The 14,146-nt window shown below is 53.1% G+C and overlaps 3 protein-coding genes across 3 annotated transcripts; 2 read left to right on the forward strand and 1 right to left on the reverse strand.

Annotated features, from left to right (window-relative positions):
* Position 1: 1 nt before the first annotated feature.
* Z519_00302 (uncharacterized protein) lies at positions 2-2,107 on the reverse strand (the record flags this gene model as incomplete). The annotated part of the gene is made up of 1 exon (XM_016758061.1): positions 2-2,107. One exon carries the CDS (start codon positions 2,105-2,107, stop codon positions 2-4), a length of 2,106 nt encoding a protein of 701 aa, XP_016625310.1.
* Positions 2,108-2,405: 298 nt separating this feature from the next.
* On the forward strand, positions 2,406-7,346 carry Z519_00303 (uncharacterized protein; the record flags this gene model as incomplete). Its single annotated transcript, XM_016758062.1, has 2 exons — positions 2,406-6,954; positions 7,006-7,346. The coding sequence occupies 2 exons, from the start codon at positions 2,406-2,408 to the stop codon at positions 7,344-7,346; spliced, it is 4,890 nt and encodes a 1,629-aa protein (XP_016625311.1).
* A 410-nt stretch (positions 7,347-7,756) lies between these two features.
* Z519_00304 (uncharacterized protein) lies at positions 7,757-11,359 on the forward strand (the record flags this gene model as incomplete). The annotated part of the gene is made up of 2 exons (XM_016758063.1): positions 7,757-8,995; positions 9,074-11,359. The coding sequence occupies 2 exons, from the start codon at positions 7,757-7,759 to the stop codon at positions 11,357-11,359; spliced, it is 3,525 nt and encodes a 1,174-aa protein (XP_016625312.1).
* Positions 11,360-14,146: the final 2,787 nt, after the last annotated feature.

The raw sequence follows: 14,146 nt of genomic DNA on the forward strand, positions 1-14,146 counted from the left end.
CTTAGCGTCTCCTGCCCACGCCTCCTTCAGCTCCCCGTCCCTCCATGCTCACAATCTCACCGATCCCCGCCTCTTCTTGCTCATCCTCCAATCTTCCGACTTCCTCACGACAATCCCACCACCTCTCCTCGGCCTGCTCAAAGGCCTTCTTCCTCAACCCCTTGATCGTCTGCTCAGCCGCCAACGCCGCCATCTCAGCCTTGCCGCCGTACGATTGTTTCTCGATGAGGATCCGCTGCCAGTCTTCCGAGGTGCGGGCGTAGAAGTCTCGGAGCGATTCGAAGGGGCGTGGGAAGGGGCGAGAGTCCTGCGAGGCGAGGGTCTCTGGTTCGGTTTCGAGTTCCGTGGCGCGGAACAGGGGCGTTGTAGGGGCAGTGGACATTGAGGGTGAGCTGAAGATGGACATGGTGTCCTCTACTTTGCTCTCGACTTCGTCCATGTCCATGTCCATGTCTTCGTCGTCGTCGTCCTCTTCTTCTCCTTCGTCGTCGTCTTCGTCCATCTCTTCATCGCTCTCTTGACTGGGCACGTTCCAGTTGACGGGTTCAACGTAGTGCAACTCTTTCACGCCGTCAAGCTTGCTCAGGTCAACGGCGTAGAGGTCTGAGAAAGTGATCTCCACGTCCTTCTTCTCGAACGTGCCCCCAAACATGTACAGTATGTCGTCCTGCACAGTAAGCTGCGCGTTGAAACGAGGATGGGGCATTTCGAATCGAACAGGATATAGCATTTTTGGGACCTCAGGCTCAGGTTCTTCCTGGTCCGTCACATTGATGTCGATGTCCTCGGCGGCCGATATTGAGCCCTTCGTCTCGAGAGCTGCGAGGTTGCGGAGTAGTTCTTCCTCATCTGCTTTGCCCCTATCACGACCTCCCCGCGTTGCGGCTTGGATTTGCTTCTTGGCCCCTCCGGCTTTTGGTCGTCTCAACGAAAGCGGAAAAAATCGATTTCGATCAATGTTCCAGATGAACATCTCGTTGAAGAACTCGCTGTCGATACCTTCCTCGCTGTCTTCGACATCGTGCACGCCTCCAAACATGACACCGCGTCCTTTGTGTGAGGACATCGTTACACCAGCGCGCGGCGGATTGGGCGCGTTGGCCGGCCGCTTCCGCCGTTCCCAACGGAGTGATGGAGGGGTACCGCTCGAGGCTTCTGAGTCTGGAGGAGTGATGCGGAGAAACCAGGTGTCTTGGTGCACGAGCGGCTTGAGGATATTGCGCACTGAGCCCGAAGCCCCGTTCCCTTTACCCACCTGCTTTCCTCCACCACCAGCACTTGCGGATGTCGTCTTTATACGGGAGTATCCTCCATACAAAACAGCGCCGGACTCGTGGGGCAGAAAGCTGAATGAGGAGCGAGGTTCAGGTCTCTGGGCTGCTGGCGGTAGTTTCATTTCATGCCATGTATTCTCCTTGCAGTCATATATCCACGTGTCATTCAAGTACCTCGTCTGCTGCGACGTATCCTGAAAGCCGCCGAAGAGAACAATATAGTTCTTGAAGTATGTCATTCGGTGTCCGCTTCTAGCCGGTGGGCTTTTGCCTTTCGCCCTCGGTTCGAGTTTGGTCCACTCCCTCGATTCAGTGTCCAAATGCCAGAAATCGTGATAATGGTAGAATTGATTTTGTTTCGGCGAGGAAAATTCACCTCCTGAAACGTATATCCCACCAGTATTCCCGCCCCGGCAGGCTGCATGCCCACTTCGCGGTAAAGGACTGTTTCCTGAGACTATCTGGTGCCACTCACCTTTATCGATGAGGTATACGAATAGGTCATTGTAAAATGAGGCAGTACTCCCATCATGATACTCGCCGCCGAATATGAACAACTCGTTCCTGTTGGATGGCGAGGCAACTATTGTACTGGACGACCTCGGACCAGGCGGATCACAGGGCTGCTCTGTGACCTTGAGATACTTGGCTTGCTCCTCGGCATAGGCAGCTAAGATGGCGTCAAGGTCACCGTTGTCGTCGCCATCCGAGTCAACATTCAGAGCCGCTGCTTTAGCAGTTTTCTTTTTCTCTCCTTTTGCGGCTTTCTTCGATTGCTTCGCTGCGGTGCGGGCTTTTTGTTCAGCGGTTTTCCCCTTCTTACCCTTGGCCATGCTGGTTTGCAAGCGACGCGTGGTAGCTGGCGCTTTCCTTCAATTTTACGAAAGTCACTTTTCGAACCGAGAAACTTGAATCACATGCCTGCGCGTTCCTTGGCGGCTTAGTCATCGGTTCCACCGCGTACGGCGCGTCCCTGCGAGCCTGGTCTCTTCAACGCGTCGTTTGGCGGGGACTTTTGGCAACCTCCAAGCTCGACTGGCGCAGGCGAACAACATCTACCACGGCCATCCGCTACCAAAATCCAGTATCTGCAGAACCGTTCTGGGGATACACCAAGATGAGACGGAACCTATGACCAAGAATAATCTCAGCAACTCGCTCTCATGGCTCTTGCAGCACCCACACTCTTTTGGATCTTTGGAACACATATCTGTTAATGCTGATGTTGCGATTGGGTCCTACGATGAGTCGGAAGCAGCACACACGAATGATGAGATGGCAAGATTGCAGCTAGCACCACAGATTGCCCCGAGGCCAAAACTTCATGCTCAATTCCACCACGATCCCATTCCATTTCCTACCCCCGCTCCCTCGCGACCTTCAGACAACAAGCCGCAATCGAGTCCCCCGAAGCAGCAGTATGGAACACCTTCCATATCTCGGCACACTGCCAAGCCGCGCACACCCGTAACGAGCTTTGACGATATCAAGTTTGACGATTCCAAGGACATCCTCGACATTGACGAAATTGATCTTACTGGCGACATCACAACTTCTTCCTTCGGCGAATTTGGTCCGCCAATCCAGCTATGGAACGAAAGGTCAGCTTCTCGTATAGAGCCATCGCCGAAGAAGAAAGGAAAGAAGAGGAAGAGCGACGAGTACGAATCGGATCTGCTCTCGCCGCACTCAAGTCGGAAGTCAACAAAGATGATCCAGCGGTGGACACCTACGACAGCATCTCCAATCCGCGGCAGCCAGACGCGCCTTATTGGAGAGCCTCTCCAAGAAGAAGTTAGTCTGACACAAACAACAATCCGACCAAAGGCTGCAGGCTCAGAGCTAGACACCTCTCCAGATTCTTGTAGTGAAACGGTTGAGGGAGGTCGAGGTCACAAAAGCAAAGTACCGGTAGATAGCCACAAACCGCAAGCTCCGGTGCGTTCTCAACGAACCCGAACGCAGCGGTCACAAAAGACCATTCATGACTCAGATGAAGACGCATCGCCCGTTCACAAGCTCGAACCCGAAGCGTCGGACACGGCACTCTCCAAAGACCAAGGTGGTCTAGGTTTAGGGAATATGGTCACAAGAGGACATGATACGGAAATTATTTTCCGCTCACCGGTTCGATCACAACTGTTGAAGGTTGATGGAGCGTCTGGGCCGTCGGATTCGGTCCAAATTAGAGCGACGGTGACGCCTCGGACGACGTCGAACCTAGAAGTAATGCTCAACAACAACGTTCCGACCCCGAACCTGACCGGCGACCTGACATTGAAACAGAGAAAGCTGATTGACAGCTTTGTTATGGACGGTAAAGAGCAGCTGCAGGGTCTTGTGCGACGGCTTGAGGACTCGAAAGAAGTCGTCGACAGACAAATCCTGGATGAGATGTGCGAACGGGGCGCTGCTTCCAACCACTTAAAGGAAAGGCGGAAGAAAATAGGGGCCAAGATCACTGCAGCAACCCGACTTCAGGAAGAATCTGCCAGCCTTTGGAAACTTCGAAGCCAACGAGAACAGATGTTCGTTCAGCGAGAAGAAATTCACAAGGCAGGCCACATCGTTGATCCCGATGATGACGAGGATGTCTTGACATCGCTGTGCGCAAAGATTTTCAAGGCGAAGAGTGAAATTGACTCTCGAGAACTCACAATCTTCACCCTTTTGGAACAGTTGGGAGTGTCGACATCCAGCAGAATGGAAGACCCTCCAAAGATAGATCGAGATCATCTGCTCTGCTCGAGTCCAAGGCTAGTCGACCAGAAGGTCCTGGTTGCCTCAACACAAAAGCTACCTCAATCAACGTCAAAGAATACGAAGAATGAGACCCCGCGTGGTCTCTCTCACCTCTCGACGCAGTCGATTAGCCAAACTCCATCTTTGAACCGGTACGACGTAGTTGACATAGCTATCAAGTCACCAGATCGGCGTCCTTCTCCCTGTCGTGATTCTCCTAGAAGAACACAACTATCGGAGTACACAAAGACGCATCGTTCCATGCCTATTGGCTTGGACATTACCGGTTCAAGTCTCGCGTTCGCAAATGCAGATACAGAAGTTAACATGGGAGGCTTTTCAAGAACGATGGGTAGCCCAACGCGTGACTTTCCATTCGATGATGAGGATTTCGAGGACGGTCTAGATGACGAAGAAATGTACAAAGTTGCAGAGCAGTTCGAACAGAACCTGTCATCGATGACAACGGCTTCCCGGAGTGAGCGCACTGCCCTGCGTGAGGTGAGCGACAACATCCGCAGAACTTCGCCTCAGAAACCCGCATCCACGTCATCCCTACGGCCCTCACCCGCGGCGCTGATGCAATATCCATGGTCGAAAGAAGTGTATTCGGCTCTAAGGAAAAAATTTCATCTCCAAGAATTCCGCCACAATCAACTGGAAGCCATCAATGCGACATTGGGCGGCAAGGACGCCTTCGTGCTAATGCCTACCGGAGGAGGCAAATCTCTCTGCTATCAGTTGCCAGCTGTGGTACAGAGCGGGCGGACAGCAGGGGTGACCATCGTCGTCTCTCCCTTACTCAGTCTGATGCAGGATCAGGTGGATCATCTGCAAAAATTGCACATTCAGGCTGTTCTGGTCAATGGCCAGACCTCAAATGAACATCGGAACTATATCCTCCAAGCCTTACGATCTAATGAGCCCGAGAAGTTTGTTCAGCTTCTGTACGTTACGCCTGAGATGCTCAACAAGAGCGAAGTATTCTTCAAAGTCTTTCTGGATCTGAACAAGAGGAGACTTCTGGCACGTATTGTGATTGACGAAGCACACTGCGTCAGCCAGTGGGGACACGATTTTCGTCCCGACTACAAGGCGGTGGGTGAAGTTCGCCGACGTTTCAAGAATGTGCCTGTGATGGCCTTGACCGCGACAGCGACGGAAAATGTGAAAGTGGACTGCATGCATAATCTAGGTATGGATGGCGCCGAGGTCTTCACGCAGAGCTTCAACAGACCGAACCTCACATACGAGGTAAGGCCTAAGGGCAGCAAGCAAGCAGTGCTTGGAAGCATTGCACGTCTCATAGAAGAGTCTTACAAGGGACAGGCGGGAATCATCTACTGCCTGTCGCGCCGAGCTTGTGAAGACGTTGCGAAGCAGCTCCAAGAAGAATATAATATTCGAGCCCGCCATTACCATGCTGGGCTCGATGCAGCAGAGCGGATCCATATCCAGAAAGAATGGCAAGCCGGAGTGTACAAAGTCATCGTTGCCACGATCGCGTTTGGCATGGGGATCGACAAGCCCGATGTTCGATTTGTCGTTCACCACACTATTCCCAAAAGCCTCGAAGGTTATTACCAAGAGACAGGTCGAGCTGGGCGGGATGGTGGCAGAGCTGGGTGTTATCTCTACTACGGCTATGGAGATACGACCTCCATCAAGCGGATGATTGAGAAAGGTGACGGCGACTGGCAGCAAAAAGAGAGGCAAAAGCACCTGTTGCGCAATGTCGTTCAATTCTGCGAGAATCGCAGCGATTGCCGCAGACAACAAGTGCTCGGATACTTCAACGAACACTTCAAGCGAGAAGATTGCAACAATACCTGCGATAATTGTAACTCGACCAGCACCTTCGAAACGCAAGACTTTTCCGAGCATGCGAGGAATGCAATTCGTATTGTTCAGCAAATATCTCGTGAGCAAGTCACCCTGTTACACTGTGTGGATGTCTACCGTGGTGGCAAGAACAAGAAGATTTCTGAGCTCCAGCACACCAAACTTCGCGAATACGGGCTTGGGGCGGATTTAGCCAGAGGGGACGTGGAACGATTGTTCTACCGGCTCATTAGCGAGGATGCTTTGGTAGAATATAACAAGGTCAACGCTGCTGGCTTTGCTACGCAATATGTCAAGCCGGGACCCAGAGCTCCCGAATTTGAGACTGGCCGAGTGACACTGAGTATGCAAGTTCTAGTCTCGCCGAGAGGTAAATCGGGACCTAAGCAAGACGGCTTGAAGTGCAGAAAGAAAACACAACGGAGTGGCGTCAAAGCCGCTCCTGACGATTATCCGACGTCTACCAACGTCTCGTCGCCGTTGCAGCCAAGGTCTCGCAGGATTCCTCCCCGTGCGCAGTTTGACGAGGACTCAGACGAAGAGTTTGTCGACGAATCAGAGGAAGAAGATGACGGCCCGTGTTTTGAATCGATGCCAGCTGTTAGCAATCGCCGGCCAACGAGAAACGCCAAAATTGGACCTCCAATTACGACTGATGAAAGGACGGGACAACTGGACGAGGTACACCAACATATACTCGATGACTTTGTCGAGAACGCAAAGAAGGAAATTAAGCACATTCAGATCATCAATGGTCTACGGCAGACATCAGTATCGGATCTGATACTCCGCGAAATCGCGACTCAGTTTCCCCAGAATGAGAACGCGCTCCGAGACATTTGCAAGATGAATCCGGAAACCTTCCGAATGTTTGGGCCCGTCTTGCTGCGCCTGGCTAGATCCGCTTATAATGACTACAAGGCGATGAGGGAGGCAACAGGGGAAGATCTTGACGAACCTCACGACCGATCAATTGTGGAAATCAGCGACGACGAGGATGCGGATCGAGTGACTGAAAGCGATCGAGATCTCGACGAGACCGAGAGCAGTCGCTACTTCAGTGTAGCTGACGATGTTAGCCATTTCAACGAGAAACGTAAGTCGTGTGTTGCAGCGGACAGCCTCCCAACTACTGACAGAGAGCAAGTGTCTCAGACATCAGCATTCGAGACTAAACCTCAGAAGGTGGTATCGAAAAAGCGCAACTCTCGTCCCAGATCCGCCCCTTGGAATCGGCGGGGTTCGCGCGTCTCTCAGCAGCGTGGTAGCGGGAGCTCCAGAGGAAGAACAACAGGCATGAAGGGGAAGAGAGGCGGCAATGCCATTACAAGGAAGGTCAAAAGTGGTTCCAGTGCGCGGTCCAGCACCAGCAGTGCAGGCTTGCAAGAATTGGTGTATAAGAACAGCAAAGAAGCCTCATCCAGCCGGAGCCGTGGGGTGTTTGCTGGTGTTGGTGCAGCAGGAAAGATTAGCATGATGCCGACCTGAAGAGACCAAGACGGATGCCGCTGAGCGAATGATGAAAGACATCACCTGAAGAATCTCCCTTATAACGCTGTGTCGTGGGACGTCGGGCGCGTTCCTTCCCAGACAAATCGCAGAGTATCCTCACCCCTTCCTTCCTTGGCCTTGCACTTCGCCCTCTCGCTCCTTCCCACCAACCTCTATCCAATTCCTCCCGGTGCCTCCTCCATCTCCTTCTCATCCATCAGTCAGCCCTTCATTCCTGGATGGAAAATCACCATCACTCTCTTCCCAGCATGACCACCCCCTCAATGCGCTGATTGTCTTCTCTCACCTATCTGCCACCTCGCCTCCTACTCACATCACTCTCTGTCTAGCTTCTTCTGCCATTTCCCACATCAAGCACCTCCAGGCACGCGAGACATTCGTCTGCGATGCCGCTGGAGGAGATCAGCCCCAACACCCGAAAAGATGCCACACAGAATGGCGCCAAACAAGACGAGTTGGCGACAGTGCCGTCGACCACGTCACTTCGCTCCAGTGCCGTGCAAAGCATGCTGAGAAACACGACCGAACTGGGAGACAGTGGTCCATTTGCCGTTCGCCCTTCACGCATTCCCCGTTCTGCTTCTCGCCTGCAGTCAACTAGACGCCGTACTGCCTCCTTGGATGCCTCATTCACTCCCCAGCTCGGACATCAACGATCCTCCCGAAGACGCTCCCACCGACACCACGGCCCGCGCCCGGCCCCATCATCTTCAGCGTTGTCAGGTGGAGAGACTATCCATTCTGCCCAGACGCCTCTGCGCTCAGGCCCGCGTTCAAAGAGAGTCGGCCATCGCCACAGATCGCAGTTTGTCATCGGCCCCGGCGTTCCTGGCCATCCTCTTCACACGCACAGATCGCTGGTCACTCTACGCAGTCAGCGAGATGTCCATAGCCTGCATTCCAGTTCTCCCATGATTGTCCACGGCCACAGACGCCGCCCTGGGTATCGCGCCTCCTCCCCCGCTCTAAGCGAGGCATACCCGTACAGATATGGTGCAAGACATGGCTATCCAAGAGTGGGAAGTGTTGGGACAGTTGCCTCATCCCCCGTCTCTTTGCATCGTCTGCGGCCTGGTCCACCTGGATACCGACCTGAGTTGAACAACTCTATCTCTTCCTTTGTCCGGCTCCCGTCGCCGGCCGTTTCTTCCATGAATGGGGTACCTGGTACTAGTTATCCGCTTCAAAGAACGACTACTCCAATGTCCAACTCGCTCCAGAGCTTTCGGCCGGTCTGGAATCACAGTGCTGCCTCATCTCGAGGTTTGCCAAAGTCTCCAACGAAGTCCACAACGCCTCACTATTATGACTATTCCGAGTCTTTTCTCGAGGAGGATTGCTTCTCACCGCCGGACGACCCTTCTGTAGCCAGTCTCCCCTTCAATATGGACCAGACAATCCTAGACAACCTCCCGACTCCGGAACGCCGTCAGGCTCAATCCCCTTTTGGCACGGTCCCTGGGTCTGTCTTCTATCCGTTGGAGCTGCCGACTGGACACAACCGCCGTCCAAGTGAGCAATCAAAACAATCAAAATACAGCTACGCTGGCGTGATCCCGCCTCGAAAGTCGAGTCTCGGAGCCACCACTGCGCCGCCCACGAGGCCTGCTTCTGCCAACAAAAAGGTCAGAGACCCCCAATGCTTTTGCAGTTCCTGAAGATGTCCTCCGTAATCGTTCATCTGCTGATAGAATGACCCCCAGGCAAGTGAGAGGGTTAGTCCTGCCGATCAGGACCACCTGGAAGGGTGGTCGCAAGATGAAAAGGACAATCTTCGGGCGTCAACCGCCTCACGTCGAACATGCGGCTCGACCCACTCAAGTGCATTCTTTCCAAACGCAAGTCGAAGCCCGCGAGATCTCACAACTCTCGCGGCTCGAGTGCACTCACCTGTCTTTGACCACAAACCTTCCATCTCCGGGCTGATGGCGTACGGAGATCAGCATCGTGACAGGAATCACCGGCAAGCATTTAATGACCTTCAACGGGTCCAATCTCAATGGGAATTGCCTTCATTCAATTTTAGACCGCTTTCTTTCGGTTCTTACTCACCTGGGCTCAAGGAACGACCAAAGACATCTGGCGATGTCCGTTCGAAGGAGGGCCCCGAGATATTGTCACCAATGCCTGAGCGCCCGATGTCATCACAGAGTAGAAAGCGGTTCAGTCGTATTCTTGAAATTCCCGACAACTATATCACTGACCGAGGAAAAGTACTCCATCACGTTCAAACTTTCTCCCGACTCGATGCTGTGGAAGAACATCCTGACCTGCAATCACTTGAGAGAGTTCTGTCGCCACACCCGGAGGGTGAACCAAAGATCGATGCTGCTGAGCAGCAAAACCAGTGGGAGACTCCGGCAAGGGAGCAAGCGGCCCCCAGTGCCAACGGGGATGCCAGTCAGATGACTATCAACGAGAGATCAACCATCGAGTCACTCCTGGATAGACATATTGAATGCTTAGGCTTGACCGACAACGGAATTGAGGGCGAGGGTGGTCCTCCTGAAACAGACAACTGTTCTGAGGATCCAGTCGCTCCACCAGACAGTAGCGGAGAAAGCACCACCAGAGCACCGTCGATCGTGCCGAGGATTCTCTCACCATGGAATTTGAGGCCGACAACCTCGAGTTCGACTATTCAGCACTCGAGTCTCGCCAGTTCCGAGAGGCGTCGACTCATACCCCGACGTCTGTTTGCTAGTATGGATGCCAGACTGCCTCCCGGGGTAATTCTAGAAGATTATCACGCCAATTGCACATCGATCTTGTCGTCCGCCAGCTCGAAGATCCGGGAACATTCATCCGGCTGGCAGACACTCCAGTCAACCAGCGGACTGTTAACTTCAGAGTCAACCAAATCTGACCAGTCAAACATCAAAGGATCATTGACATCGGGTGACATGGCTGACATTGACTCGGATCCTCCACGGGCGGGATTCAAAGTCAGGAGGCTGTCAGAATTGAGCTTAAGCCCCGAGGCGGAGAATTCCCTGCCGGCCAGGAGAGTCCAGAATGCGCTTCATCACAGATCAAAAAGTGACGTGCTTGCCAGACAGGCATCGCATCAGAGACGGCGGGCGCGGATAATGATGAAGTCGAAGAGGAAATCACAGAGTCTGGGACAACTGGAGGGCCTCGAACGGACGGGCGGGTTAATAGCAGACGACGGCCGGGACGACGATTGGACGACCGAAGATTCGCTCGAAAAGAGGAGCGAGACGTCGCCAGTCGCTGGGTACGCCGAATTGAGTGCGGACTCGGTGATGGTGCAGCCGCCGACGACGGTGTCTGAAGGTAGTGTTCTTGTGTCGACGTCGATGCCTCGAAGATGGACCAGTATGCTGGCTGCGATGCCCGAACCCGTCAAAAAGGGCATTGAAATTGTTCGAAAAGCATCAATCCGGACTGTCCAATCCAACCGAAGCAACGCTAGCATTGTCGAACCTCTGAACAGTACGCGATACAGTTCTCAAATACCACGTGTGGGGTCGGTACCTCAGTTAGCCCCTCCAGAATTTGGACCGCCTCTAACGTCCTCCGATTTAAATCTCAGCCTTCGGTTCCCTGACCCGCCACAGCCGTTGTATCGACCCGCTCTACGTGAAGTTCAAAGCTTCTTCTCTGACGATAGCTCGGCCGCTTTGGCCCAGAAACAGTCAAATGCTGTCAGGAAAAGATTCGACCTGCACAGTTTTCGAAGCGGTTTCACGAAGTCATCCGGGTTGTTGGGCACCCGACATAGCTCTACACAACAAGAGAGTGGTACCATGAGAATGAGCCAATCATGTCAGATGAAAATACGGCAGTCATTTGAGTGTCCACATCCAGAGTTGGGTGACACGATTCCGATGTCCGATTTTGCGTACAAGAAGCGGAAAGTGCTAGGCCGGTTCAAGGATTGGTGGAAACGCCAATGCATGCAGAAGACCCTAGCTTTGGTGAGGAAGCGGAGTGGGCGGAACATGGGACACGGAGCTTTTGCATAATGGGGCGGCGTTCTTGGCCCGGACAGCAACAGGTGTATAGATACGAGACACTTGTTGGGCCGATGTTCCAGAGAATAGAAGATCCGTATGGCTATATCATTGTATAATATGCATCATGTATCACTGGACAAGGGGAGACAAAGTGGGGAGCCAGATTTTTTGAGATAGTCAATTTGCGACGAAGTCGTCTCCATAGGATTGTTTGGAGCATGAGCTCCAAAAGTCTGTCAATCTCTGTGACAAGCATTCGTCGACTGCTTCCGCAAGGATAAAGACATGATTCATCTTGCGACTATCGGTTTCCGAGTCAACTCAGAGGCGCATTCGCGTAAGGCTTGCACCCAAAGAGCGAAACCCCGGATGTCGTCCTTGCATAGACCGCAGATAGGATCTGGCTGCCGGCCGTCTTCTTCTCCATGGACTTGCCTGAAGCAAGCAAGTGTGCGAAACTTTTTAATCCATGATGAAAAAGATGAGAAGAAAAAAATTGTGGACGAGTAAGCCGGAGATCAGGAATCGGCCTAACGGCGGCTGCGCTCTTCGATCACTGTCTTCGTGCTTCGACAGACAGCGGAACACAATACACAACACATACACGCGAACCAACGCCACGCACAACGCACGACCGGGGCACATGCACATGCACATGACCCCCTTTTTATCGCAGGATCGGATTTATTATTTCTGTGTTTTCTGGGCTTTTTCCTTCGCGAGCACATCGACTGCCCGTCCCGTCGCAACACGGCAGCGTGGTAAACAGCTACTTTTCACACGACCGACGAGGGAGAGTCGGCGGTGTAAAGCGCGTTTTTCTCGCACCGGTGCTGGAAGGCCAGACGAGGCGAGCCATGCAGCGTCGAGAATGATGGATTGCGTCTTCGTGGGGGTATGGTATGACCTGTGGGTGTCCGGTGTTGAGTGTTGATGTTGGTGGTGGTGTCGGTATAGGTTTCGCTGTTCATTTCAAGAATGTGCATCACAGGCAGCATGAAGTTGGGTCATGCGTCATGTCATGGTCATTGTTGAGATGTTGAAATCTCGCTCGGGAGAGCCATGTTGGATGATTCTTCGCGCCGTGTTTTATTTTCAGGGCCATTTTGGGACCAGGGCCAGCAATATCCGCCAGTTGTGTCCTTTGCATGGTCGTTGTAAGCTCCACGGAGATGTTGAGACCTCTTCTGGAAAAAGCGCCCCCAGGGTGTTGCATGCTTGAAAATTTAACCCTCGTGAAATCGACGCGGTGGGGCTCGTAGTTGGACGAGACCGTTGACACCTTTCGCTGCTTGGTGATCTTTTTTGGGAATGCCTTCGGACTGAATGGAAGTTGGGTCCTCGCATCGGGCGATTGGACCAACTGATTGGGTTGCATAGATTCTCGAGTACGGCCGCACTCGAGGCCCCATATGATACTGTGCGACACTGGCCTGCGCATGGCACAGTAGCACGGGTTTCAAGTTTTGTGGATTTCATTTGTATTGTACTCAATGGTTGGAGCCGAATGGGTTTCTTCCCTAAAGTTCCGAAGCGTGATCGAACCTTCTGTTCTTGCTTGTCTCTGGGCCTTTTTCTCGGCCTCTGCGTGATGTGTCAACACGGGGTGGTCCCAGGGTACAAGGTCGCAAGCTCTCGCATCTCTTTGGGATGCCCAAGTCTATGGCTGATCAGGCTCATTGCTCGGGACTTTCTCACTGCCTCTGCACCTCCGTGTCAGAGAACAGAAAACCGAGGTGGCTATACCAACCTGGTCTACTTTCTGCGCTGCAGCTCGACAGCAGAAATCACTCCTCCCGGCCTTCGTCAAGGCTGGTAGGTCAAGCGTCCAAAACATCTTTGAGACTGTGATTGACGAAATGCTCGTTGCCTCTTCCAGCTCTTTCTGACAGACTAGAAATGGGATGCCTTCATTTAGTGAGCCGTAAGCCACTGTTTGTCCAGCTGGGGAAGCTACCCAGTGCGGAAAGTTGGCACTTGACTTGTCTCGGGCTTGTACTCGCAATTCTCGGGTCTATCTCTCAGACTACCAAAAAGGTGCCGCACAAAGAAAGCAGGCATTTGAGCCGGCTGCACAGTCCATTTCAAGCGGAAGAGCGAGCGGATCGTTTCCTCACATCCTCGTGATTCCAGAGATTCCTTTCCTCAGCGGACCGGTGCCAAACAAGAGATTTCCTTGGTATCCCGTGGTTCCTGAGGATTCCATGATGACGGATGAAGGTTGGCCAGGCCGGCCAATACTTCTGTATCCTTTGGATCGTAATACCGCATTATAACATACGTCGTGGAAGGGTGTGGCAAAACCTGTGTCGCTAGTCACGCTTGCTGGGCAATCACCTGCGACCCAGAAATGGATCACATCAACCACCGTCAAGCCGTACTAGCTGGCAGACCGCCTGACGAGCACAGCAAGGATCTAGGTCAACCCTTCCTCACCTCATCGGCCTGGTCCGCCCGCAACAACCAGCGCGCCTCTCTCGAACTTCAGGTCCATAACGTGCGAAGGGCGCAACGCATGAATGCAATTCCCGTCCTCACTCGAAAGAGCGCAGAACGGCACAACCACATCTGCCAGCCTGGCCAACGACCATTTGCAAGTCCAGGAATACTTACCGAGAAAGCAAGCAGGCTCCACATGGAGGCGGGCGTTGTGAAGTTTACAACGGTTCTTCGTAACAAGATCGCAGGCACAATCTGTCACTGCCAAACTGCCCGAGCCTTTCTCGAGCACTCCGCAAGTTAACCAAAAGCCGACCGCAGATGATCTCCTTCACCTGCCAAGGAACGCAGGATGCC

The sequence above is a fragment of the Cladophialophora bantiana genome, assembly GCF_000835475.1.
Source record: "Cladophialophora bantiana CBS 173.52 unplaced genomic scaffold supercont1.1, whole genome shotgun sequence".
Taxonomy (NCBI): domain Eukaryota; kingdom Fungi; phylum Ascomycota; class Eurotiomycetes; order Chaetothyriales; family Herpotrichiellaceae; genus Cladophialophora; species Cladophialophora bantiana.